Below are 26,230 nucleotides of genomic sequence, written 5' to 3' on the forward strand. Positions count from 1 at the left end.
TTAACGTCAAGCAACATTTATGTTCATGCACAGCACAGGTCACCACTTTTAATGTCACACAAGGTTTATATTTATGCGCAGCACAGGTCACAACATTAACGTCACACGTTTGTGTTTATGCGCTGCACAGGCCACAACTTTAATGTCACGCAACGGTTATGTTTATGCACAGCACAGGTCACTACTTTAACGTCACGCAACGTTTATGTTTATGCGCAGCACAGGTCACAAGCTATACCAAAGTGCAAATAATAGTTCATGCAGACGCGCAATGTGATGCGCTACAGTGATGTCATAGAAATGTAAGCGATGTATGATGTTTGTTGAGAGAAGAATGGTGTTGACAGGTGCATGCACAGGCAAGTGCAACGCATACATGAATGCATTTAAGGATTCTATACCACTAGTGTCACAGTGGCACATACCCATTCTGGAAGATTGGCTAAGAATGGGCACATAGCCGATGGCCCAACATTGGAATAACCCAAATTCAAGAAATTTCAGAAAATCAACCAAGCCGCTGAATATCATGTGGTATTCCATTAACCTTTTATTTACGAATGCTGCCTACAGGCAACATACCAGAAAATATTCATTTTCTTGCCGAGTTTCGGTGTTGAGTACAAAATTGCTGGCTAAAGGCCTTCGGCCAACACTGAATGACAGGCACGAATCATTTGTTAGTTTAGAGCTGGAATAGAGGGTGAGGATGAAGAAGTTTGGCACGTGACTTGGTTTATTTTGAAAGTACGTGCAGAGAAGACAGACTGATGCAAGATCTTTGGCTGCAGAGGTGTCACACACGTGATTCAAAGCAAATGAAATGTACACCTACAGTTCAATAATGATGAGAGCTGTCTGCACAAATTCCAAACAATGCCATAGGTGACTTAGGGTGAAGCCCACTTCCAGTTTTTTTTAAATTCTGGGTTTACACGTGCAAAATTCGACGATCTGATTGTGAGGGACGCCTCAGTGGGAGACTCCGGATTAATTTTGACCACCTAGGTTTCCTTAACATTCACCCAATGCATTGTACATTGATGTTTTTGCATTTCACCCCATCTAAAAGTGGCCACCACAGCTGGAATTTAATCCAGCGACCTCATGCTTAGCATCGCTGCGCCAAAGCCACTAAGCAACCATGGCAGGCACTTCCAACTTTTCTGCCAGGTGCTTCTCCCCTATTGCTGAAAACATTCTCACGAAATATTTTTTTCTTTTCGTTGATTATGCTTATTCTCAATGCGTTTTGCACATTTACATAAAGATATAATTTTTTTTCTGGGTACATATATGTGCTTTCATTACAGGGTTAAGAGGTCTTTCTTGTGTGCATTAGAGATACTTGCGAGCTAACATAACAGGTACAAATTTTATATTGTGGTTTATAATCTGCTCACAGTAATCTGCTCACAGATACTACTTTGGGGGTTTGTTGGAGCATGCATCCAACACACACATTTATGTTGTGTTCTTGCACTTTAGTTTGAACAAATTTCTTAAAAGATCGCCTAACGCACACAGTGCGATTCGAGCAGCTGAGGTGAATTACTAGAAGAGCTGGATGTTACTCGCACGACAAAATGCAATGTCCAGCTGGCTTATTAAAAAGATTTACTAATTACCTTGCTAATTATAAAATTTAAAACACTTGTTCTAATTTTGTTTGGTGGTCTTGCTGCTGCAACAGGCAGCACAATGAGTATCAGCACAGCAGATGGCTGAGTGAGCCAGAGTGAGCGCCAAAACATCACGATGTCCTTCTCCAATGCGACCACCTTTTGCGTCCCGACTTCACGACAAATACATGTCCTGGAAAATGATACCTAAACTAGTTATGTAGGAAAGCCATTACAGTAAGTTAATTACAGAGCACTCAGGCTTGTCAGTATTTTTCATAGGGTTTCAATGTTGAGGGCCTTCATTTAGAGGGCCCCTAAACCACCTATGATAATTCAAAATACATTCATGTCACTCCTTTCTGGGCTTTTCTGGTCTTTTCTTCACATGTCGTAGCACCAAAAGGGTCATGCGCAGGACGTCCTCAGGGTAAAGCTGTCGACTGGTCCATATAAGAGGGAGATCAGTTCTGATCTGTCCGCTAGCATGCCAACGTTTCCTCATTGTCTTGCTTGCCTGTTGAACACAATAAACTGATTTCATCTCGTGCAACGTGTTTTGCATTGCACGTGCAGTGGCAACAGTGGGCAGCCGAAAAGTGCATAGTCTTGGTAAGCAGAAGTGAATGGCGTTTTCAAACGTGAGAGGGCCAATGTGACGTTTGGTACCGATGCAGTGTCCACGTGTCTTTTACAGAAGGACGCAGCAAGAAGGGGAGAGCATCTGTGGGGATGGTAGCGAACACGAGAGCCAAACCGCTCCCTCGCCTTCGAGCTCAAAGTGCTTTAGACGCCCTTTAAAGCAAAAATGAAACATTGAAAATGTTCTGTCAGAACTCCTTTCAATGATCGAACACTGCTTACCTGAAATGGTGTCCACTTGTTCTGCCACTGGTGAACCAATTTGCTGAACATGGAGTATGGACCGCAGGCAAGCTGTTTCCTTAGTCTTCCATACGTGCTGAGTTCCTCGTATGTCATCCCCATGTCAGCCTGCGTAGATCACATCTGCGAGTGATTGACTGACCCCAAAGTTCTGCCTCAATTAGAAGCGTTAGAACTGTAATATTTTCCACATGAGCTGAATAAGGATATTAGAAAAAGGCAAGCTTTGAATATCAAAGCGAATACTAAATGCTTTCCTGATTCTGAAAGTAAGTACAGTAAAAAGAGAGTAGCATTACGCAAATTGTTTGAATAAGGACGTTGGAAAAAATACCACACTTACTAAGATAGACAAGTGTAAGCCCACTGCCTAACCAACTACGACAAAAATACAAAAACAAGGGCACTACATATGAGAAATAATAATAATAAAAAAATCTATTACTAATTTCTACAATGTGAATACAATAAGTAGAATGGTAAAAGATAATGGAAAAACAATGTGCAACCATCTTTTTTAACAAGTAAAATTTTGCACTCCATATAAAGAGAAGTTATTACATCCTTGTTTTTTACTTTTTCTTGTTTTGTACTATAACTATCAGAAATTTATGCTGGCTATTTAGTGGGTTGTGTTGGAATTGCAGCCTCTACGTTGTAACATAGTTGTTTTTAATCAACATTGTGCTACACTAACTGCCTGGCCTTGCAGCCTACAGCAATTGCATTTCATGCAGCCTTCCCTTAAGCATTTAATGGATGTTTAACAGCGATTCCTATAGTAGATTGAAACGAAACTCAATTAATCAGTACTTAAAGCTAAGACAATGAATTAATGATCATACACACCTCATCACTTTGTATGGTGTGCCCGTCTTTCAGCGGAGTCAATTCTGCAGTCGGGGTGGCCTTCAGTATACTGAAACATTTTGAAATGATGGCAACATGTTCACATTTCCATGCAAATTATGTGCCAAGTGCTTCAGGTAAACGTGCAACACATAAAGCTACTCACTCGTTGAGTGCCGACAACTTGAAAGTTTCGCAGGCGTATTTCAGGAACCGCTTCAAGTCAACTTTGCTGATGCCACCTATTGGGTTGATGTCCCCACTTGAACAGTCATACTTTGTTAGGTAGCCACGAAGCCTGCGTGAAAGCACATGACAGGTTCGGCAAGCTGAAAAATCTGTAAGCATAAGTGATCAGACAAGACTGCTCTGTATGCCAATGTTGCCATCAAATGGATGCAGTGGTCTCGGCAACTGGGTTTGCAAATGTGAGTGGAGGTTTATTTCTTGTTCGCAGACAGCTTGTAATGCTGTTTAATAAGCAGTTAACCAATCTGTAACTATGTTCCACACCACTGGACTGGGCTCTTTGTTACGCTTGCTTTTTGCAGAAAGCATAAGGTGCACAGTGCATGATAATAATACAAATGGAATAAAAACTTGTGTGCTTCCCAGTAAATTAATAGAGCGCAAAATGTGATCTTATTTGCAACGTGAAAACTTCTTCTTGAGCCTGAAAACTGTTTTGGATGATTTGGGCCACTTAAAAACTTTCTTGACGTGAAAAATGTTTACTGCTCTGATGCATGAAGTCACCAAAGTTGCTTTCTGACGAGGCACAATTAGAGCAGCTCTCCTGAGTCACTGCCAATGTAGGCTTCAAATCAGCATGGTCATTACATTTCATGTCATGGCCGCTTTTGAAAAAAAGACGCGTAACCTTGCACTCAGCCGCGCAACGAGTGAAGCTGGGTGATAGTAACCCAGCATTTTCCAGAAGTGCGTGCGAACTTTTCATCTTATTACTCATGATGATGATAATTTCTTTTCGTGCACCTCGGAATTACGACCGCCACTGCGTGTTGCATAGGACAGTTTGCAACACCGACACCACATTCCAATGCCAACACCGCGTTCCAGGAGACCTGCTTCGTGAATGCGTCTCTCTCTTGCTCGCTCTCATAGCGCGCAAAACCTTTTCACGTCGCAGAGCACGAGCGTACGAATGCACCAGCTGTGGATGAAGATGACGACGCTCAAACGCAGTCATATGGTTCGCATAAATGCATGTTCTGCAAGCGTGGCTGTATAGCCTAGTGGTTACGACGCTCGCTTTGGGACCGGGCGTTCGCGGGTTCGAATCCCGTCTCGGCAAAAAAGTTTCTTTTCTTCTCTTTCTTGGTAGTTTCTTGATATGCACCATAAATTACGGCTGGCTTAAACAGCTTCACTCTTAAAAAATATTCATACTTTCTCCCTCCGATGCGGAAGCCACAGTGATGACTGACTGCAACATACCCTTCATCCACGTTGCCAGTGGCCAGGACCAATAGACCACCCGGTCGGTCTCGAGCCCAAAGGATGAGTTGCGCGAACAAGTAGGCCAGGACCATTCGTAGCCTGGCCTGGACATTCTGCAGAGCCAGGTCTTCTCGCGAGCCACCGCCCAAGACACGAAATTTGGGAATGCGACCCGTCAGCGTTGAAAAGATTGCAACAACAGCGGTTACAGCGGCATCAATGGCTACTGTCATGTGATAGCTGCAGCAAAAAAGGAGAAAGAGAAAATGAAATTCAGCATGGTATTTTGTAACTGCTCTTCACAGGAAAGTGTATGGCATGAGCAATACTTCAACTGCATTCTATAGCCTTCAATGGCCACCACAGCTTCGCGACTAGGACCATAGAGAAAATTGCCAACCTGTGAACTTTAGGATTCATAAAAATCAAGCACACACGACAAGAGGGGTAGGGAGGGGGTGGAAAGCATGCATTTAAGTTTGATCTGAGCGCACACCTTATGTTGCATACATACACACATTATTAACGAAGATTTACCTTTAGATGCAGCAAACATGGAACAGCAGAGACTGACAACATTGTTTTCATATGAGTGACTTTATCAGTGGCTCCGCTGCTGCCGGTTTCACCTGGTTCAGAAACTTCACTGAATAAACTAGCTCGAAGCAGTTACAACTCTGGTACATGGTGTATTGCACTGCTACAAGAGGGTGGTGCAGATACCATCAAAATTTTCCTTTCGCATGCATTTTTTGCAATCTCACTTCGACCCATCTTTCATCAGCTTGAAAACATTTGCAAACAAAATTTACATTTTGTAAAATTTGATGCAACACCAATATAAAATTGTAAACGAGCCCAAATTTATAAACTCTACTAAAATTTCAGGAGCATTCGCAGGTAAAAGAAACATGGCAATTTGACATTAAAGTGTGAAAAATTTTCATTATCAGGTCAAACGTCTCAAAGCAAGGTCGATGTTGCTGGAGGAGTAGTGTAAATAAACCAATTTTTTGCTAATGTGTGGTGCCCCATTGTTTCTTGTAGTGCAGGTCAGAGGTAATGACCCGCGATTGGTCAGTACTCCTGCAAGTACTGTATAATTATCCAAGTGTTCCTTTATCTGGTTTTACAAAGCCTTCCGAGTTGATGTAAAAGTAGAATTTTTTTTGTGGTACAGACACAATGCAACCTTTCTGTCACCGCTGTAACCTCGCAATATGTTTCTCATAAGTATGTGCACTGTCTCTTCACCTTCCGATCTGGTTGGCCATGTCCTTGGACAGTGCTCGAGTCTCACGTGATGAGTTCTCTGTGCCCATGTAGCACGTGACAAGGACTCGGTTGCAGAGTTCTCGCGGCTCCTTTGGCACATATTCAGGGTCGCCCACAATGCGTCTGGCGTCCCTCAAAACGTCCGGGTCTGGGATAAAGAGAGCACTGCATTGTGCAGAGGACACCAGAACAGTGGCAAAAACTGGTAATGGATACACATTAGCTAAACTGCTAACAAGTACATCACAGACAGGATGACATACTGTGAACGATGGGGATCGTCTACAAATTAACATATAATATACCTGATTCTAATTCACTCCTGAATACAATTTGTGGCTAGTTTTTACTTTTTAGTGTTCAAACTAAATTGCAAAGTAAAAAAAAATTGCACCCATGTATAATGTGCACCCAATTTTTTACCATGTAAAAAGTAGCATGCCACTGATTTTTGCAGTCAGAGTGAAACCCACAGAATTTACCTTCACAGAATGGAAATTTATTCATAGTTAATTGCCACAGTTGTGCCTGTCAGACAGCTCTTTATCGCTGTCTCTGGAAGAAACTATGTTGTGCTTCATGCAACCATCCTGTCTGATATTTTGCACTTCTTTAATGACTCTGCTACAATTGTGAACAGTACGGGGGCCTGTGCCACTTTACCACTTTACTAGCTCCTCCTGCAATGCACACAAGTTTCTGGGAACAGCAGAAAGGTACGAAGTGGCTTTACTGACACTAACTTAGTGTGTAAAATAATGTCTTTTCCATGTGACTTATCATATTGAAAGTAAAGCGTTGTCACTGTCATGAAAACGTCCGCTGTTGCCATCTTGCGATGATAATGATGACAATGCTGGATCTGAAGGTAGGTTGTTGCCAACCATGTGAACGGTGGTTTTGTCTCGTATCAGATCGCAATGTGCAGGCAATTTTCAAACCCATTTCTTTGGGAAAGATGGTGTGCTATAGAGTCGGGTAAAAACAGTAGGTATGTGCATTTGCAAGACTTGAGCTTAACTTACCGCCGTTCTTGACGGCTGCACAGACCAGGCGACACATAGAAAACACGATTGTTGCGACGCTGGCGCTGTCAATGCCACCGCTCAGCGGGACAAAGAACCCGCCCTGCCCACTGCGTCGCAGGTAGTCCCAGAGCCAGCAGGCAGGTCCCAAGCTGCACATCAAGCCGCAGTGAGCTGGGCAATGTCGTGGTGGTGAAACAGCGCAACTGACAACAGCTGAAGAGCAAAGCCAAAGGGTTATGGAGGATAGCTGTCATCCTGTGTACCGTATTTATTCGATTATAAGACGGTCATGATTATAAGACGAGGGTGCAACTGGGGGGACCCAAGAAAAGAAACGTGAGTATGCACTCCAATATAAGGCGATACAGAGTAGCCGACGGATTATCAAGACTTGGCGGGGATCGCCTGAAATAATGAATTACTAACACAGCGAAAATGCAAAATGGCCACCATGAAATAGGGGGGAAGGGAGCTAGAACACGTGAAATGCAGGTTACATACGAATTTTGCCTTTAGGTGTGGCTTCATGGCAGCGCGAATTTCTCCTTATAATGTGGCTTCACGGCACGGTGGCGTGCGCTGCCGTAAAGCCACACGGTAAGACGAAATTTGGCTGCCGTGAAGCCACACCTAAAGGCAAAATTGGCGTATAAGGCAGGGGATGACTTCTAGGCTAAAAATTCTGGGATAAATGCCTCGCCTTATACTTGAATAAATACGGTAATTTCTTACTCTTTATTTGTCACCTGTTGCGCCGGTTCGCCATTACGAATGGTCTCTAACTCGCCCAACTCTCATCTCTATTGGCAATACTGCTTGAGTACAATGCAAATGCAAGACGCAGGACATAGACACAATAAGGACAAGCGTCGTGATGGATGGGCTAGTTGGCGACTTTGTATGATGACAAGGTACAATGCAAGACAAAGGACACAGATAGATGCGACAAGGACAAGTGAGGACAAGCATAAACTAGCCCAATCCGTCACACTTCTATTGGCAATGCCAGCAAGCTGGCTACATGATAAGCACAAGGAAAGTGCCTTGCAAAAAGTCTGTCCATGTCATGGGATGCTTACATGCTGCAAAGTGCTGTGGTTTAACATCAGCTATTGGCGTGAATTTTTAAAATGAACACAGAATGTGTTACAACCCATGTTTGGATTATTATTAAGTCGATAGCATCCGTGTGTACAGATGAGCTGAATGACCCACATGTTTAAACTTTGAAATCTTGTGTAAGTGCACCTTCAGACGCCAGTCAATACCTGCACTCTGTCTCACTAATACCATGCAGTGCAGTGAAGCCTGTGCATACTGACAGTCAACCAGGAATGAGAGCCTGCTGTGTGTCTCAGGAAAGGAAAAAAAAAAAAGCCTGTGCTCCGTGCGTCATTGCTTTTACGATCACCTTTCCATTAAACTGGTGTCGTGCACAGGAGGGTCAGTGACAGACAACGAAAAGCCTTTCTTCCAGTCTCCATTCCTAGTTACTTGACAAGAGCAGCAGTTTTCCCTGCACTGTACGAAATTCGATGCTTGGGTTAAGGCACGGCCACACGTAGCAATTTCCAGTAGCAAAATGTTGGAGGTACTCCGCTCTGCTTCCTCCAGTTAAAAGTTTCATTCCAGCATGAGATTACAGTTTGCTTTTAACGAGAAAGTGAGCAAATGACTTGAGAATCTACCTCTCGAGTAAGCAGTTATAATCATGTCTTGGGTACTCACGCAATCTCTTCTTCTGGTGTTGGGAAGGCCCAGCTGATTATCGGACTAGGTGCAACGGACATGTCGGCTGTGCTGGATAGTGAGTAGTCGACCACAACGCGTGGGTAGCCTTCCGATTCAGCGCCCTGAAATGATTGTCAAGAACAGTCACTGCAAGTGTGATTTGTGACACTGAAAACTGCAGTGTTTTCTAAAATGATTATGGCAATAGTATGATAGTAAATGACAATAAATCATGCACTAAAAGAAAGTGCGCCATTTAACGGCAACCCAAACTCATTCTGCTTTTTAATTATCACGCCACAACTCTGAAAGTTGCCATGTCGAATGGGCAGAAATTTCATTCTACAAAAATTTTTTTTTTTCTGCTGTAGGACTTCTAAAGTTTGATGTTTTTTGTGTTGCCAAGTTATTAGTGGGCCAAGCATGTGTGATGCATGTTCAACAAACACTGGTATAGCCTCGATAGCCATAAAAACATTGCGAGCTAACACAGTGAGTTAAAGGGCCTGCAGCATATCTTGAACATGGTCCATGGTAAGAAAAAAAACTTGCGCAGTCACTAAGTAATACTGTTATGAACAACCGAGCCAAATTATATTCCTGTAAATGCAGCTGGGAGCTCACAATTCTGCTCGAATGACCTCCTGATCTTTCTTTCAACTTTTCCAAACCCTCCCCACTTTTTTCTTACTTTTACGTGCGAGCAAGCAAGATGGAAACTGGATGGATTTCTCAGAACATCATAGCTAACCAGTTCCTCAGGCAAAAAAAATATGAGTCGAGAAATCTATCTAATCAGTGATGGGGTGGTAGCGCTACCTGGTAGCAAAGAACAATATCACTGTACTGATGATATTGCCACTGGTATGAACGGTATGACAGAAGGTCGCGCTACGTGATTTTGACGTCAAGTCAGTAAACAAGGTTGGTGCTGTGATTGGTGAAGCACGGTGGGCATTATTCACTGAAACATGGTCACAGCGCACAGATTTGAGTGCAGTAAAATCGATTAAAATGAGAGGAACGCCACAAGGCTGTGACAGCAGCATCATGTGGTTGTTGATAACAATACAAGGCACATGCAAAAGCTTTTATCTGGAAATTATTTTAGAAGAGGCGTCCTACCAGACGCATTCCACACCCTTCATAAGTGTAGGAGTGCTTCTTTAAAGGGCCGACTCTGACGAGATTTCATTTGAACTAAAGCGGTTATAAATGATAATTATACATTATGCAAGCAATCTTGGCAAAACTACAGGTCTGATAATTGTCTAATTCTAAAAGTAAATCTTTCTTTGCCTAACCCCCTAAGGTTTTACGTGGCTGCTGCTGATTTGGTATCTTGCCTGATATATATATATATGTGGATGTAAATTACACCAGCAAAAAAAAAAGAGGTAAGTCCTGGGGATAGTGCAAACTGGTCCCAGAGCTAGTACTAACCAAGATGGCCCGGGGCAACAAGGGACATTACACACCAAGGGCAGACCGAAGAGCGAGGGGCTGAAGTGCATACAAAGTGCACAAAAGACAGAAGCATTGAGTGGAAGAGGAACATCTTCATTACACAGCAATGCAGGATTTAGAATCCCAGTGCACGTTGGCTCATAAACCTTTTAAGGGTGAAGTGCAGCTGCATCCTGTGGAGGCGATAAGCACCAGTGTGCACGATTACCCTTAAGCCCAAAAACGCAGTGCCAGTACGCAGCAAAGAATGGCTTGGAAGGCGAGTGCACACTTGCTCATATATGTGAAGCTGAACGTCATAGATACGCACTGAAGAGCTAGCGGTGAAACCAGACTCTGCCTTTGCGGGTGAAAACAATTGCTCGTGCAGGCTGACTTTGGAGTGCAATGTGTGCTATAGATTGTTTCCTGTCGGACACGTCTGCAGTGTTGGAGCACCACAAGTTTTCATTGAGCGAGCCACTTCCCAGTGAAAATAAAAACAAATGGTTCCTAAAGAAACCGTGGCATTCCTTGCACGCACGTACACACACACACAATAAAGAAAAGAAAACGTCATGCATGCCAATTTCTATGGTGCCTGGGATCTGTGTAAGTTACTTTAGTTTGAATATTACTAAAAATGTCTACTTTTTCCAAGCCTTTCACTAAGTATCCCCCCATTCACATTTTAAATGTAAAATACACTACAGTAAAAGCTCGATGATACGAATCTCACGGGGTCACGAAAAATATTCGTATTAGCCGAAATTCGTATCATCGAAACACAATTAAAACTACTGTCGAATCTCGATAATTCGAACTCGAAGGGGCCCGAAAATTTGTTCGAATTAAAAGGACGTATTTTTGAAGTATTCGTGCACCATAGCACGATGCACGAACGGTGCGAGTCGTGAAATATCGCGGCGCGCAAGCGCATAGCAAGCGCGGGCTACGAAACTGCCCACGCCGGCTAACGGTCGCTTCCCGATAACAACAGAAAACGAAGCTTCAGGGAGCGAGCGGGCGGCGCCGGCACACGGGTGCGCGCGGAGACCGTCGAAGGTGAGGGAGGAGGGCGGCAGGGAAGCGGATTTTGCGGCGTCAACTCCGCCGCTTCGGTGGCTCCCCTCGCCCTCCCTCTCAACTCCCTCGTAGCTCTCTCACCTTCGACTCCGTGCGCGCCCGCCGCGGTGCTGGCGCCAGCTTGTTTTAGCTGCCCCCTGAAGTTTCGTTTTCTGCCGTTATCGGGAAGCGAGCGTTTGCGGGCGTGGCAGTTTCGTTGGCCCGACTGTGCTTCCGCCGCTGCTTCCCTCTGCGCTGCTGCCGCAGCGTGCAAGGTCAACATGTGACTAGAAAATAGAGGAGAAGGGTTCACTGCCATTTTATCCGCGTGGCTGAGACGTCGGCACTAGTGTGTGCTAGAATACGGTTGTCTAGAACACTCTAGTCGGCAAGTACACGCTTGTTCCGGCGCGATGCAGAAACGGCGACCTTGCAATTTGAGAGAGAAGGAAATTTCCGCCGCAGGGTTCTTTATTTTTTCCCCCGTTCCTTCGCGCGCGGCATTGAGGGGTCTCTCCTGAGCTTTTGCTCTATGGCGGTGTCGGAGCAATGCCGGTCGGAGGCGCCGCCGCGTGATTTGGCGCGCTGATAAAAGCATTGTCGGTGCGCGGTATGTTAGAAATAAGCGTGTTCGAATTCGCTTGCTTCGCGTTGACGTTGAACGAAAGGACGTTTTTCATGATAGTCTCGCTGTACAACGATTGTGCTCAGTGTTGACGTTGCGAGGCCTAGCTCCTTAGCCAACTCCGTCCGCTTCCTCTTGGGATCCTCATCGACCTTTCGAAGAATGTCTAATTTCTCTTTAAAGGAGAGTGCTTTCCGCTTGCGAGACATAGCTCGCTGCGACTAGGCAAAATGGCGCAAACACGAAGAACGCGGCCCGAAGCGCAGCAGCCACTCCATCTGACGCAGAAAAGGAGGAAAAGTACAAAAGCACCAAAAGCGCCACCGCTTCAAACTCTTCGCGCCCAGTCGCGGAGTCCGCGCTGTCTGGCGCCGCGCCTCCGCACCAAAAGAGAAGGAGAGAAAGCGCGTGACTGCGCGCTGTTGTCTTTCGCGACCGTCGGTGGGGCGCCGTTTATTCGTATCAACCGAGGCAGGCTGAAAATCGATTCGTAACAACCGTTCTCTAGCACGTTGCAAAGTAATGGGGCTCGGCCGGGACCACAGAAAAATTCGTATCATCCGGAAATTCGTATTAGCCGTGATCGTATCATCGAGCTTTTACTGTATCTGAAATTAAGATTTTTATGTGTAGCTAAATTTTGTTGCAGCTCGTCTTTGAGTGCTAACAGTACTGTCACAAGGTTGTGATCCCCAAAGGCTGTGCCATGTCAAAAAAGAAAGTGGTAATGAACATTGCATGTATCAGCTTGCTGACACTGGAATCACCTGCAAATAAAAGGCTTGCAACAGGAGCATTTCTCAAATTTTTTCAATTCATTACTTCAGCCAAGACAAAGCACTCACTTTCAACGTTCGACTTCTGTTCTTTACTTTGTAGGCTCTGACATCCTCCAGGTCTAATGTAGCAGTTGTGACTTCCTGTAAAATACAAAAAAGGTTTTGTATTTAATCTCACTTCACTACAAATGAATTATTCCCAGGTCACTATTATTTCAGCTCGCAACTGATGTCACGCCATTCTTCCATTTCGAGGAACACTAAATAGAAAAATTACTTAAGCTATACAGTGAAACTTAACTTGAACGAACTTCAGGGGACCCCAGGAAAAAGTTCGTTAAAGTGAAAGTTGAACTTGAGTGAAAGTTTCGCTGAACTGAAATAGCTATGTCGCAACTTGCTATCAGGAGCTAAAGATCAGTGGTTGAAATGAAATTTGAACCCTTCTGTTTGCAATGCTGCTCATTTGAATGTGAATTTCTGCTTATTTAGCATGTTTTGAAGATTGCAGCAATCTGTTCCTGCACTTGTGCACTTAGGACTGCAGTGGTCCACACACCTGTTTCCATGCGATTCCATAAAGTGCCCAAAAGCGATGCAACAATCCACTGCTTGCGTCAAAGCCAGTGACATCGAAAAGTGCTGCGAATTCCACAGCCTTCTCTTGAATCAAGGGTCCTGAAACCGGAATGTTTCTGGATCGTAAATTTTTTAGCCATGTGGCAAAAGCGTCGTCTACTTCACTGAAATATCCAGTGTACAGTCTCTTGCGTGCAGGCCCGAGCTGCGCACTTTCCAATTTCGAGGAAAACAAATATACTGCGCAAGATTCAAACAAGGACGAAGTGAGGGACATTGACAAGTGCTACCGTGTCCCTTTAGCACTTGTCCGTGTCCCTCACTTCGTCCTTGTTTGAATCTTGCGCAGTACATTTACTTTCCTTGAAGTATGAACCAACTCGCCCAGCAATAATTTTATTGAAGCACTTTCCGATGTGGCCGCGATTGCTTGACGCTGGCTCTTAATTGTCGACAATGATGACGCCGGGATCCCAAATGCCTCTGCAACGTTAACGTGACGTTGCCCGGAGTCCAGCCTACACAAAACATCCAGTTTTTCGTCTAAAGACAGGCGCTTCCGTTTGGCACTCATAACGGGCATGCGGTTGCAGGGCTAAGGCTGCAGCCGTCACTGCGGCTGTGGCTCCATTTGGTTACAAAAATACGTACGTAGCCAGCCAATCCAGTTCAAAGCCGAAGGGGTCCGACTGTTCATCACGTGGTATGGAGAACCATTATCAGCGTAAAATAATGGCCTCTGCGATAGGCGTCGGTGGCACGCCGCTGGTGGAACTTATCACGAAGTGGCGCCACGCTAAAGCTATGCTACATAACGTGCAGTTGTAAATGTGATCAATATGACGTGGGAGGCATTGGATGAAGTCCCAAAATATGTTTGTAGAACTGAAATGCGCTATACACTATATTTCGTTAAACTGAAATGCGTTAGCATTGGGTCCAATGGCACTTTGGCAGGGGATTTAAAAAAAGTTCGTACAACTGAATAGTTCTTTTAACTGACATTCGTTCAAGTGGTACTTTACCATACTAGTAAATTACACTTCTGCAACACACACATTCTTAATGTAAGAAAAAAAAAAAAAACGTGGGCAGCTTGCACTAGTGGTGAAAGGCTGGAGTAAACAGCGGAGCTGGTGATCGACCTAGCTTCTTCAAGATTTTACTAGGCTTGGCTAAGTTTTGCTAGGAAATGCTAAGTGCTGCTAGGCACGGTATTCTGAATCGGCTCGCCGTCGACGCGCAGATTCTCGCTTGGCCGCGCGACGCGCTTTAAGATGAATGGCTTCTTCTTCGGGTGTCTGGATATTTTTTGGTCGTCCCATGTCAAGGCTACATGTACTCGCCACAGAGTCAACGAGAGTTCTGCCGCCGTCGCGGCGGCTATAAGCTTTATCTCCCCGGTGATGTCACGGCCAAGCAGCGCCTCCACACTTGCCGAGGCATGGCTGGTCGAAACCTGCCGAGCCGCTGCCAGAGGCGCCTGCTGCAGTCATGGACACCGCGGCACAAACACGGGAAAAAGCAAACGGCGTTGGCAGCAGTTCTGCGCGTTGCCTCGTTGGTGCTGCTATAATTTCTTTCTCTCTCTCTCGCTCTCATTTATTTTTTCTCTCTCCCGAGCAAAGCGTGCGCCGTGCACATGCTCTCCTTCCCTCTCAACGTCAAATGTCAAGGGAACATGTGTACAGCACGGAGAGGAGGCGAAGCACGCGCCGCTCCGCGAGGTGGTTGCTAGGCAATGCTCTCGCTCGCCGAGTCATGTGAGATGTGCTCACGGCTATGATGCTGTCCTCAGTAATCAGTTCATACACATGTGCTCTGATAGGATGGACCCATCTTTGCTCGTGTGGCTATACAACATTTGAGAAGCACTGATGCCCTGATATCACAAGCGCATCTTGAATGATGACATAAATAAGACAATGCATATCACATTTATTTCATTCTGATGAACTAAAAGGAAATTCAAACAAAGGCAGTGCTGAATTCACCCAGCGCACCCAAAGGTCGTTGTTAAAAGTTCTGTGTCTGCATCTATTGTTTAATTCTTTCAATATTGGGTCCAAAGAAATCGATCAATTTGAGTGACAGTTTTTCGACACATTATGAAACATTGCTGTTGGAAATGTTCCACGAGTAACACCATGTACAGTACGAAATGATGACTGAACTTTAACTGTCAGATTTGACACTTTTTAGCACATATGGAAATCTGGAAAAATAAAACTTCAACAAGCAGTATCACTGAAATTTGCCTGCAGTGGTCCTAGTACTTCCCCCAATAAAAAAAAAGTTTAAAATTGTGCTTTGGTAGGCTAGGCAACATACTGTTTAAATGACAGCAGCAGTGAACACACAGAAGCTTCTTTCTGTCAGATTGCATAATTTTCCAATCCGATTTCCATGTTGTTTTAACGATGTCTCAGACATCGGTACATGCTCAGGAGTGTGCGCCGTGTTAATGATTCTGTTCAGCTAATAGAAGTGCACCTTCATTTTTTCTCCCCGTAGGCTGATTTTATCCATCAGAATTTTGAAAGCATGTGTACGACTTTTTACGAGCAATGCTTCAAGTCGTTTGGAGTTTTCGCTCACACAAGAGCACCAAAGTCTATTTCAGACCAATGTTCGGCAGAAATTTCACTAGCAGTCTAACCTATCACTTTTGAAACCCTACCTGTGCAAATGCCCTTATTCATCACGCAACACCGTACATCACTGCACAAGTACTGCACAGAGCTCGTGATGGCTCCGACGCCAGTTCTAGACACCCGCGAATAGACCAGCTTGCACAGAGAAAAGCTGATCAAACAGAATAATCAAGTGTGAGTAGGTTTTTGCATGCTCCCCAACCTGACAACCTTTTAGAACCCAAAAATTGCAGTAAAAAAGGATCCCTGTGTTTGCTGCAACGAGTTAAAAAAAAAAATGCTCCCTGCATCATAGGCGCTTACCCGTATTCACATTTCCGAAGCCATGGCTTTCCTGCCTAGCCTGGGCATCACTATGGCAAACATTCGCACCAGCAAATCTGCATAACATCTTTTTCTGTGGTCTAATTTACACAAGTTGTAAACTAGGATCAAAGTGCATATATTTGTATGGGTAACGGTGTTAGACAACTAGTTCCCTATTGTTGTAAATGGCAACACGGTAGGACTAAAAAAAAAACTGTGAGAAAGTTGCGCGTGCAGAATGACGGCTCTTGGAACTGACAAGGTCAGTCGTTGCCAGCCGCCCCCCTCCCCAAATTGTCTCAACTTCGTCAATGCAAAGGTTAGCAACCCTACATCCACATTTTTATTCGTACTAATGGCAGCTAACAGACCATCAGTGGCACTGAGTTTCAGAAGAAACAAAGTAGGTTCGCAGATGCTTACAACTTCTTCCAAGGCAAACTGCTTGGCTATGGCAGCAAACTCTCCATTGATGGCGATGCTGGAGCAACCCTGGTAGTAGACACGTTCGCCATCGCAGCCTCTCAGGTTGGAAAACATGTAGATGCCGCCGCACTGCCGGAGGACAGGTGACAACCAAGCGTATCTATATTTCTCAACACGACAAAAGCTACTGGTATCTTCCAGTTCTAATTACCTTGGATTCAAATGTCGTAATACAGATATGCATAGAATGTTAGTAGTAATTACAGCCTATAGGTAGTGTGGGGTTCAGTACAAAAGTACGATTTAGGGTGCAGCACATTCTGTCTTATCTAGGGGAAGAAAAAAAGTCTACAATGCGAAAACCAGCATTGGTTCATTAAATGTTTCATTAATAGAACAAGTAAGAGCAATATCTAAAGGGCTAACATGGAAATAAAAGATGTGGTGTACAATACAGGATATGATAATAAGGTGCAAAGTATTGTGAGATGTAATCCAGTAACATAGTATGTATGAAATTTACCTTGCGAAAACCGGGATAAAAAATAGTTACTTATTTTGCCAGTAGGGCTTTCTGAACCCATTAGTGGCAATGGTAGGTCGTTTCTTTCATACCTGTGTGCATTGTGTGGTTAGTGGCCTATACTTCTTCTATTATCATGTGTTCAGAAAAAGCTATTACAGTTCAACACAGTAAAGCATTGCTTTTGTAAGTGGACTGCACTGAAGAAGTGTTTGCTGCAGCATTTGAACACAATCCATAGTTGTTAATGTAATCTAAACAGATTGATATTAACAACATGAAGGAGCACTTAGCTCAAGAAATGAAATGCTCACCTTTGCTGTAGCTGACTTGATTCTGTCGCACACAACATAGTTCTTTCGCAGCTCATGATAAGATCCACTTCCATTGACTATGATCTCAGCACCATCCAGCGACGCCATTATGTGGGAGCTGATGTCATTTGAATGAAACAAACACGTTTTTCTTAATAACAGGGGCTGATAAAAACCACAAGCATCAGCAAAGTCACTGGCCTGCCTGCTTTTACAAGCGTATCCTTTAATGCTGTCTGCCTGTACACAACTGCACGAGCTTGTGTATTGATAACATCTTATAGGCATTTTCGTAGTACTGCACGTTAAATTTGATAACGACGTTACTTCCAGTCAACTTGCTTTGCTCTAGTACACATTGCACAGTATCAAAAGTTTAGCAGCTTTGTACACAATTTTGTAACAAGTTTCAACGACTGCAGACGTTTTTGCTGCAGGTGCCTGTCAGGGTTCTGTGCTATGACAACCAACGCTTACACATCTGCCAATGACACATCCTTCCTATATTTACACACACAGGTTCCAAGAGAGTTACAGTTTCACTTCTTGAACACAGTGCTAAATTTAGGGAGTGACAATCAGAATAACCAAGTTGCAATAGCTTTCTTATAAGCACGACTCTCTAGCTGCTACCAATATTGCTTTATAGTTATATCCCAGTTTTGTAAACAAAAAATGTTAGTTCCAAATGTGCAATAAATGCTACATACTGCTCAAGGTAAAACGCACATTTCTAATACAATCGATTCCCGTTAATTCAACCTCGGTTAATACGTTTTTTCTGCTCATTCGAATGCACAGGAAAGCCTCGACCAGAGTGTACACATTGCTATGGAAGGAAAGCTCGTTTACATGGAACGTAAAAGCGTGCTGTTTCGGTTCACTGGATTCCTACTGACCCTCAACGGCGCCCCCTTATGTTTGCAACGGTTACTAAAAGCTTGCAAACAAAAGAAATTCATTAGACGGCGCTACTGCTTCCCTAGGCATGAAGCTGTTTTACTTCTTTTTTTCTAGTGAGAACTTTCACAAGATTTCATTTCAATCCAATGCTGAGGGCAGTGTTTAAACATGACGGTGCTCTTCGCTGCATGCTGGTTAAATGATGATTCAATAGAAAAAAGCAAGAAGGCTTTACAGACTTCTTATAACAACAAAAAAAAGATTTGAATTTGTTCATTTTGCCACAGTTTACTAATTTGACCAAATCTGCAAGGGTCGAAATAATGGGAGTCGACTGTAGTTGGACACTTTAAGCAGATATACCCATTGTTGGCCTAATGGAGAAAAAGCAATCTTTTTCTGGGCAAACTAAAGTGCCGAACACATACGACCAAAAGCTTCTGGGGGTCACGCGCACACTGCTTGTGACCCCCAGAAACTTTTAGTCTATAGGAATTAAACATTATGATGTGTTTGTAGTCGAGTACCTCAGGGGATTCCAGAGCTCTTCGCAAATTTCAAATCCAATGCACGTATCTTTCGTTGAGATGAGGGCGTCTCCGATTGGCACCACTTTCTGCAAGATTTAGGAACATAACAAACATAGTGAAGGTCACCAATCAGTGCAGCTGCTGTGCTAATGCATTCGTCAGGGGCCAATGACATTTGTGGTCATGTATGATTATGTTTCAACATTGCTGCAAAGAACAGAACTAAAGGGAAGGGTAAGTTTTTTTTTTTTTCAGAAACAGACATGTGAGGAGTGAAAACAAACCTGGTCAGTTATTTCGGAGATCATGCGAGGCAGAAAAAATTCTTCAACGCGATGAGGCTTCTGCCACGGCGTGAACCAGCGTGACTCGCGGTAGCAGCCGTCGTCACACATCATGAGCTTGGGACGAATCAGCAGAATTTTCCTGCAGAATTCGGAAACTTTGGGTAGTAAAGCGTCAAATCAATAACAAGTAGCGGCTAGTGCAAAGCACTATGTACACATTATTTCAGGTTCATACGATGAAATGCGTCACTGCTTGGTGCCTCGGAAAACTCACTTGTTTAAGAAGATGACTCTGCAGTTGTAAGTGACGTTTCTGTGCATAACAGGCCTGCAAAGAAAGAGAAGACAGAGTTAACTATATATATTTTTAGCTTCTGATTGTGATCTGCAATTGTCCGAAAAGCAAAATGTACCGTACTTACTCGACCGTAATGCGCACATATTTTCTAGGAAACTTCACTAAAGTATGACAAATGCGCTAGAATCAAGTGTAAAAGCAAAACTGTAATAGGTGGTGTCCAAATTCAACCCTCCCCTTCAGATTTAGCATCCAACCTTACAATGTCCTGCTTTGCTGAACTAAAGGCGTTGGAAGCTTGTGCAAGTGTCAGAAGTTTGTCAAATTGCACCTCCAGTCACCTCAGAGTTGAAATTTTGTTTTTTTCGAAGTGCAAACGAATCGCTATTTCTCTCTATTACCATGTAAATCTGGTGAGCATAAAATCAAGAGTGTTGCATTTACGACTGGTTCATGTAGGAAAATCGGGGTGCACGTTACAATTGAAAGCACTGCATTTTCCATTTTTGTTCATGAAAGATCTTGACAATGAGTCCTCGTTACAATCGAGGGCTCATTAGAATCAGGCAAATACTATGGTACTTTTATTAATCCTCAATATGACCTTATCAGTGGCAGAACAGCCATTTGACCTTTTGGAGCACATCCTGGTACATCAAAAAGCATTTTTTTACAGCAGTGGCAAACGTACATCTATACCATTAGATGGTATAAATTTTAACTGAAATAGTTAATAAATATAACCGAGCCGGCTTTATGCACATCGATGGGGCATTTGAAAAAAAAAAGAAAAAAATTACCGTACTAGTTTTTATAGTATGTAATTGAATGACTCCCCCTGTGCCTATGTCGCAGTATAAAGCTGCTTCTTCTATTTCGACTTGCAACAGGTGTTTGCACTTACGCACCGCTGGTAGTATTTCCGGTAGTGTTTCAATTTCTTGACCATCTCTACACTGTGACAATATGAAGAATAGGATGTGGAAGATGCGTGAATGAGGAGGCAAAGGTTGACCAACTTACATTCCAACGTCGACCATAATCCCCTCGCATGTCGGATCACGAAGCAGAGAGGCAAGGACTTCCCAGGAGTGAAGAAGAGTGTCGCTTTCATGGAAGTGGTCGGCACATCCATATCCCCTGAAAAGGTGAACACGTCAATGAATTCCTCCACAAAAATAAAACAAAATAAAACCGGCAAAAAAAAAAAAAAAACATTTGGCTTTCAGCATTATCACTATATCTACTCTTTTCTTGCAATAAAGTGGAAAAGACTGATGTCTTGCACCAACAGAATACATTTTGTAGAAATAATCTAGTGTGCATTCGTACTTTCTGCAAGGAAATTCTCAGTGTATGTGTTGGGCATGACTGATCTTCAAAGGGAAGCTGTGTGACCCCCTTTACTCTCAGTGAATGTGAGAAATACTCAAATAGAGGAATCCTGCGGCCACAGCTGCACACTGGCCTGACCAATCATAAAGATGGGAATCTCGCAGGTGGTGGTAGCATGCAATTGGGATTAGATGATAATTAAACATCATCTTGAGTTTCTAAGCTTCAGTTGGCTTAGCATTGATTCCTGGGCGAGCTTTAAAGCTGTGTTGCGCAAACATGCTTCAATGCGAGTCCCATAATTGCACATGCTAACACGCACAACATTAGCCTGATAGTGAAGACAGAAGAGCAAGGCATAAAAACGACAGGGATCGGACAGCAATTCAGTGTCACAACGGCTGCGTGACCTTGCTTCCTTGACCTTTCCTTAGACACGACGGTTAAACATTCATTGTACCCATTATATGACTGTTCCAGCCAACAAATATTATTGTGGCAGCTCTTTTAGCTGGCAATGCAACTTTCAGCTTTGATAATTAATTGATCGAGTAACAGCGTAGATGCCTGACGTTTCTGTGATATACTATCTAACTTAAACTGTCTGTATTCCCATTGTCATTACACGAAAGCTTGTATTCTCTTTAAAGAGGTGTGACAGCGCCAAGTACACCTGAGCACTACGCCAACAAATGACAGAAAAAAAAAAAAAAAAAAAACCTACGTTACTTCCAGTTCAGGGCCTGATCGAAAGGATGCCCCCCTTGCCTTTGCCTCCTTGATACCTGATTAAAGAAGAAACGTTCAAAGAAATGAGAAAAAAGCACTTCTGAGCTAGCAAAAGAATGTGAATGATGCGTGCGATTGGAAGATGTATTCACTTTTGAGGATTCGCTTGTAGTTTCCATCAAAATCGAGAGCCCACTGGTTCAGTGTGCACACAGCGAGAGTCACTTTTCGTCCCATTGCGACCTGCAAACAAAACAATCGACAAGCTTAGGTGATTAGAACACGTTTATTATAAAACAGCAAAGCTTGACTTCGCGATCGACGCGAACTAAATGTAGAGAGCGAAAATACAAATGGTATGCTACCGCACTGAGTAAGCAGCAGTTCTCGAGTTCCTTTATAAACTACTACTGCTACTTGTTGCTCGTACTATTTGGACGGCACGCGTTGGCACTGAGTCAGCTCAAGCATTCCGCGCAAGTCAAGGTTGCACATGCATTGGTTTCGAACAATCCTTGACGCGGCCTTCAACGTATCTCACTAGCACGTAATGACCGTGTTCACGGGTAGCCGTAACTGCAAGTTTCCGTAGGCCGTCACATGGACAAGAAGCTCGCGCTCGCTCGCGGTTTTTCAAGAAGAAGCCAAGGGATCGACGAAAAAAGCACGTACCGCGCCACTTGTTCAAACAGCAGCGGCGCCCGCGAAAGCGTCCTCCTTTCTTTCCGACAAAACGAAAACAGCTGTCGCCGATGCGTGTGTCGCCGCGTGCAAAATACACGGAGTCACACCGCGACGAATTGGACATGAAGCGCGTGCCCGACTCACCGAATGCGTAACAGGGGACCCTGATCAACGATGCACGAGGCGCGAAGCCGGTACTGCTAGCGGGAAAGTTTACTTTCGGGGCACGCAAAGTAGCACGAAGCGGCAGCTACAGCCAGCAAACCAGCAAACACGGCGACGGCACGCCTCCATTAATGCAAGGTTCTCGCTTTGGTTGGCGTCGCTTCCTATGGATGGCGCCACTGTACCTAAAATTCAGTAGGGTACAAAGTTGGGCCGGTTGGTGCAGGAACTCTAGAATTTCTGTAGAAGAGCTGTCTAGCATTTGGTCATAGGTGTTCTGTGATGACTATCTGCTTTCTTGCTTTGTAGGTATCACGATTGAAACCAAGCGTATCGGCCGTAGTACACTTCATCGCCAGATCAGAGCGCGCAGTAGGGTTTAGAACTCCCGCTATGCGGGCAGAGTTACACAAAGCCTCCGAGATTGCTGCCAGATTTTTGGAGTAGAGGTAGGGTGGCTAGAAGGGGAGGTGTGAATACCGGCGGCGCAAGCGTGACCCCTCAGCGCACCGATGCCGCAGGGCGGCGCTGTTGACCGAGGCGCGGGAAGGCACGCAACCGAAATTAGCGCATCGCCAGCCTCGGGTATCGCGCGTTGTCTGCGAGCGTCATGGAATATACGTCTTTATGCATGAAATCAACGTTTTATCAGCCCACATCACTACTCCTGTGAGATTTTAGGGGCCCAGTTCGCATTGCGTCGATAGATTCAAACGCGGTTTCTCTCTCTCTTTTTTTTGTCCTCCGGATCAGGATCATAGGGGCTGGGGGCTCTGGAATAATTACGACCACTTCGGGTTCTTTAACGCGCACTAACACCTTACGGCACACAGGTGCCTTACATTTCGACTCCCTCAAAATGCGACCGTCGTCGTCGAGGTCAGCAGTAATCACCCTATGCGTGCCGGTGCCGTACGTACGACGTGTAAACTGCAGTCATTACCCGATTACTTCTCGACGTACAAACCACTTTGTGCCAGCGCTTGAAGACGTGTAGCATGTCCTTTCGACGCTCAAATAAGCAATTTACTATGATTTCAGACAGCAACAGATCTGGTCATAAAATAGTTTATTTAAGTGAGGAAAACAACTATGGGAAAATTTGATCTACAACACGCAATATTTCAGTGTTTTTAGTTTATTCTCAGTGCCCTGCTGCGTGACACCTTTAAGCAAAAAATGAATCCTTGTTACGCAATAAAAACATTCAACTGATGCTGTCAGGGCAGCAGAATGCTCTATAGGCAACCAATTTTTGGCACATCACCAATTGATCAACTGCATAAACTTTGCCACAGCTTTGGCATGCAAACGAGTGAGTTTGTTTTCAATAAGGGCATTAATTGACCAGCTTGTAGAATGGTTCTGATAGACTGATAGATATAAAAGGCCCCCAAGGTCCCTTCTGTTTGTTCTTTAGATTCCAGAACGGTTTCGTTGTGAAGCTGCCCAGCCAAGTAGATGCACAGCTGGCAAGTCCTTCTCCAAAGGCCTCGTGAATAATACTAGGATGGCAATTGGCAATGCCACGACGACGCTGTGCAACACGCTATGTATCGCGAGAAACACCACAAAACAGGCGACGAGACCAAAACTGACGGCGAAGGCACGGAGGCGAGACGAGGCCGGCAGGCCGGCGCGGCTATGCTTCCCGCGCCGCGAGCGGTAGCGCCATATTTCCCCTGGTGGCATCGGTGCGCAAGGGGGTCACGCGCGCCTGCAGGAAAGCGCCGCCGGTATTCACACCTCCCCTTCTAGCCACCCTAGTAGAGGTTAGTGAATGCTGTCGATCGGAGGCACTACGAGACACATGTATTGGCGCTTTGCGTGCAGGGAACTCTCCTTTTTTTTTTTTTTGCGGAATTTTTTGCTGCAGTAATGGACGAAGGAGAGAAAGGGAAGCTTTGCGATATTGCAGGGGATTTTAGGATTGATTAATTAAATATTTCCTTTGAGCAAGTCATCACTTTGACGACCCACAGCACATAATTTTCAGTACGGGCCAAATTGAAAAGCCGGTATGCAGTTTGTTTCGGCAATATTTGTGAAGATTTCCTACTCAGAATCACTCAAAAGCTGCAAGTCATCAACGTCAGTTGATGCTAGAGCTTTGTCTGCGCGGATGATATGCCGGGAACCAACATTAGAAAGTGTCACATTAGAAACGGAATGCTCATATTGCTCTCCGACCGAGATGTTTAATAAACTGTGTAATGATTTTGAAGATAAATTTCTAATATTTACAGTTGCCCAGATATATATATATATATATATATATATATATATATATATATATCTTATATATGTGTGTATGTGCAGATATATTTGCGGGGATGTTTGAGAATAATGAGGTAAAAAATTGTATCATATAGGGAATTTTCCTCCATAAGAATGGAAATTCTGCTAAGTACGGAACATTGTATACACCGCATAGTTCCGTATTCCGCGCCTTGCGTCGGCGCCCGATTTGGTTTGTCGTGTGCAATTTCTGCTGTCACCAAAACTATAGTGCCAACGGTCCCCGCCTCGTGTGGCAAGTGACAAGCGTGAGTTTCGATGAGGCGGTAGTATTAAAAGCTACAGTCTCTCACTTGAGCTTGCAAGCGGTGTCGATCTGAGAAAAAAAAAAAAAAAAAAAGACGTCGCCGCTCGTTTCGGGATACCACAACACAAAGCTCGCTCTCCATATTTGAAGTCCCAAGAAGTTACTCGCGACTCGCTAAAGAACAGGACAAATTCCAAGCGAAAGCAAATAAAAGTAACATACGCTATTAACGCAAATGGTTATTATGCAAGGTGATGACACGCTGGCCTAACTATGTTTGGGGAAATGGGGAATAGGTGGTGTCCAAATCCACGTCCCTAGAGTTACTGTATAGGCTCACTTTAGGGAGTCTCCCTAAGGGGAGCCTATGCAGTAACTCTAGGGCTCGGTAGGGTGCCTCGATATCCTCATCTCCCACCGATTCGTGCAGGGTGGGGACAACCACGTCATATATGATACGGCGTCCGCCATATAAGAGCGCACGTACGGCTCACGCGGGGTAGTAAAAAGCATTTCAAGGGAAATAAAAGATTTGGTGTAGAAAATAATGCGCATAAAAGGAATATCAAGCGTTAGCGGTTAATGGGAGTTCCATTGGTGGTGATTTTACAAATTGAAAGATTCGCAGAACAAGAGTTTTAACCTTTTTTATACCTATGTGTAATATATGCGCTGTCACAGAACCACTCCCTCAACATTTCCTATATTTCCTGCAGCAATGTCTGAATGCCAAGCCGTCCAGTACTTGTGTTCTCCACAGTTTAGATCCCTATTGATCAAAAACTTAATCCTGGGGTTCTGCGCAGCGGAACCGCGATCTGATTATGAGGGGGGCAGTAGTGGGTGTGACTCCGGATTAATTTAGACCACCTGGAGTTCTTTAACGTGCACTTAAATTTAAGTACAGGGTATTTTTTTTTGCATTTCGCCCTCATTGAGACACGGCCGTTGCAGCCGTTGCAATGACATAAGTGGCCATAGCCATTGGGGCAACCGCGGCGGGCTCAAGCACTGCCGCTGCTTGCCAAAATTTTGTGCGGATGTATAGAGGTAGATTTGCCACATTCTCATCCCAGTGGTAGGATGGCTAGAAAGAGTAGGTGTGGTAAGCGTGGAGCACTTCCCTCGCCGGGCGCTGTCGCATTTCGCACCGATGCCGCCAGGGGCGCTAGGATATGCGCTGTTG

The 26,230-nt window shown here is 44.3% G+C and overlaps 1 protein-coding gene across 2 annotated transcripts in view; it reads right to left on the reverse strand.

Annotated features, from left to right (window-relative positions):
* Window positions 1-22,634, reverse strand: part of LOC119464509 (glutamine-dependent NAD(+) synthetase-like) — a 36,144-nt gene extending 13,510 nt beyond the window's left edge. The window contains exons 1-17 of one of the 2 annotated variants that reach the window (XM_037725512.2): window positions 22,479-22,634; window positions 21,803-21,893; window positions 21,646-21,706; window positions 20,610-20,726; window positions 19,563-19,616; window positions 19,286-19,427; window positions 18,999-19,087; window positions 17,569-17,686; window positions 16,729-16,860; window positions 12,833-12,907; window positions 8,849-8,973; window positions 7,118-7,269; window positions 6,072-6,240; window positions 4,815-5,057; window positions 3,523-3,654; window positions 3,357-3,426; window positions 2,487-2,615 (exon numbers count right to left, since the gene is read on the reverse strand). In XM_037725512.2, the coding sequence (XP_037581440.1) occupies window positions 2,487-2,615; window positions 3,357-3,426; window positions 3,523-3,654; window positions 4,815-5,057; window positions 6,072-6,240; window positions 7,118-7,269; window positions 8,849-8,973; window positions 12,833-12,907; window positions 16,729-16,860; window positions 17,569-17,686; window positions 18,999-19,087; window positions 19,286-19,427; window positions 19,563-19,616; window positions 20,610-20,726; window positions 21,646-21,706; window positions 21,803-21,887 (1,893 nt within the window). In that variant the 5' untranslated portion in view covers window positions 21,888-21,893; window positions 22,479-22,634. Of the gene's footprint in view, window positions 1-2,486; window positions 2,616-3,356; window positions 3,427-3,522; window positions 3,655-4,814; window positions 5,058-6,071; window positions 6,241-7,117; window positions 7,270-8,848; window positions 8,974-12,832; window positions 12,908-16,728; window positions 16,861-17,568; window positions 17,687-18,998; window positions 19,088-19,285; window positions 19,428-19,562; window positions 19,617-20,609; window positions 20,727-21,645; window positions 21,707-21,802; window positions 21,894-22,322; window positions 22,453-22,478 lie in introns of those variants that run through there. The other variant, XM_037725514.2, reaches the window with a different exon arrangement.
* Window positions 22,635-26,230: the final 3,596 nt, after the last annotated feature.

Source organism: Dermacentor silvarum, chromosome 9 (assembly GCF_013339745.2).
Source record: "Dermacentor silvarum isolate Dsil-2018 chromosome 9, BIME_Dsil_1.4, whole genome shotgun sequence".
NCBI lineage: Eukaryota > Metazoa > Arthropoda > Arachnida > Ixodida > Ixodidae > Dermacentor > Dermacentor silvarum.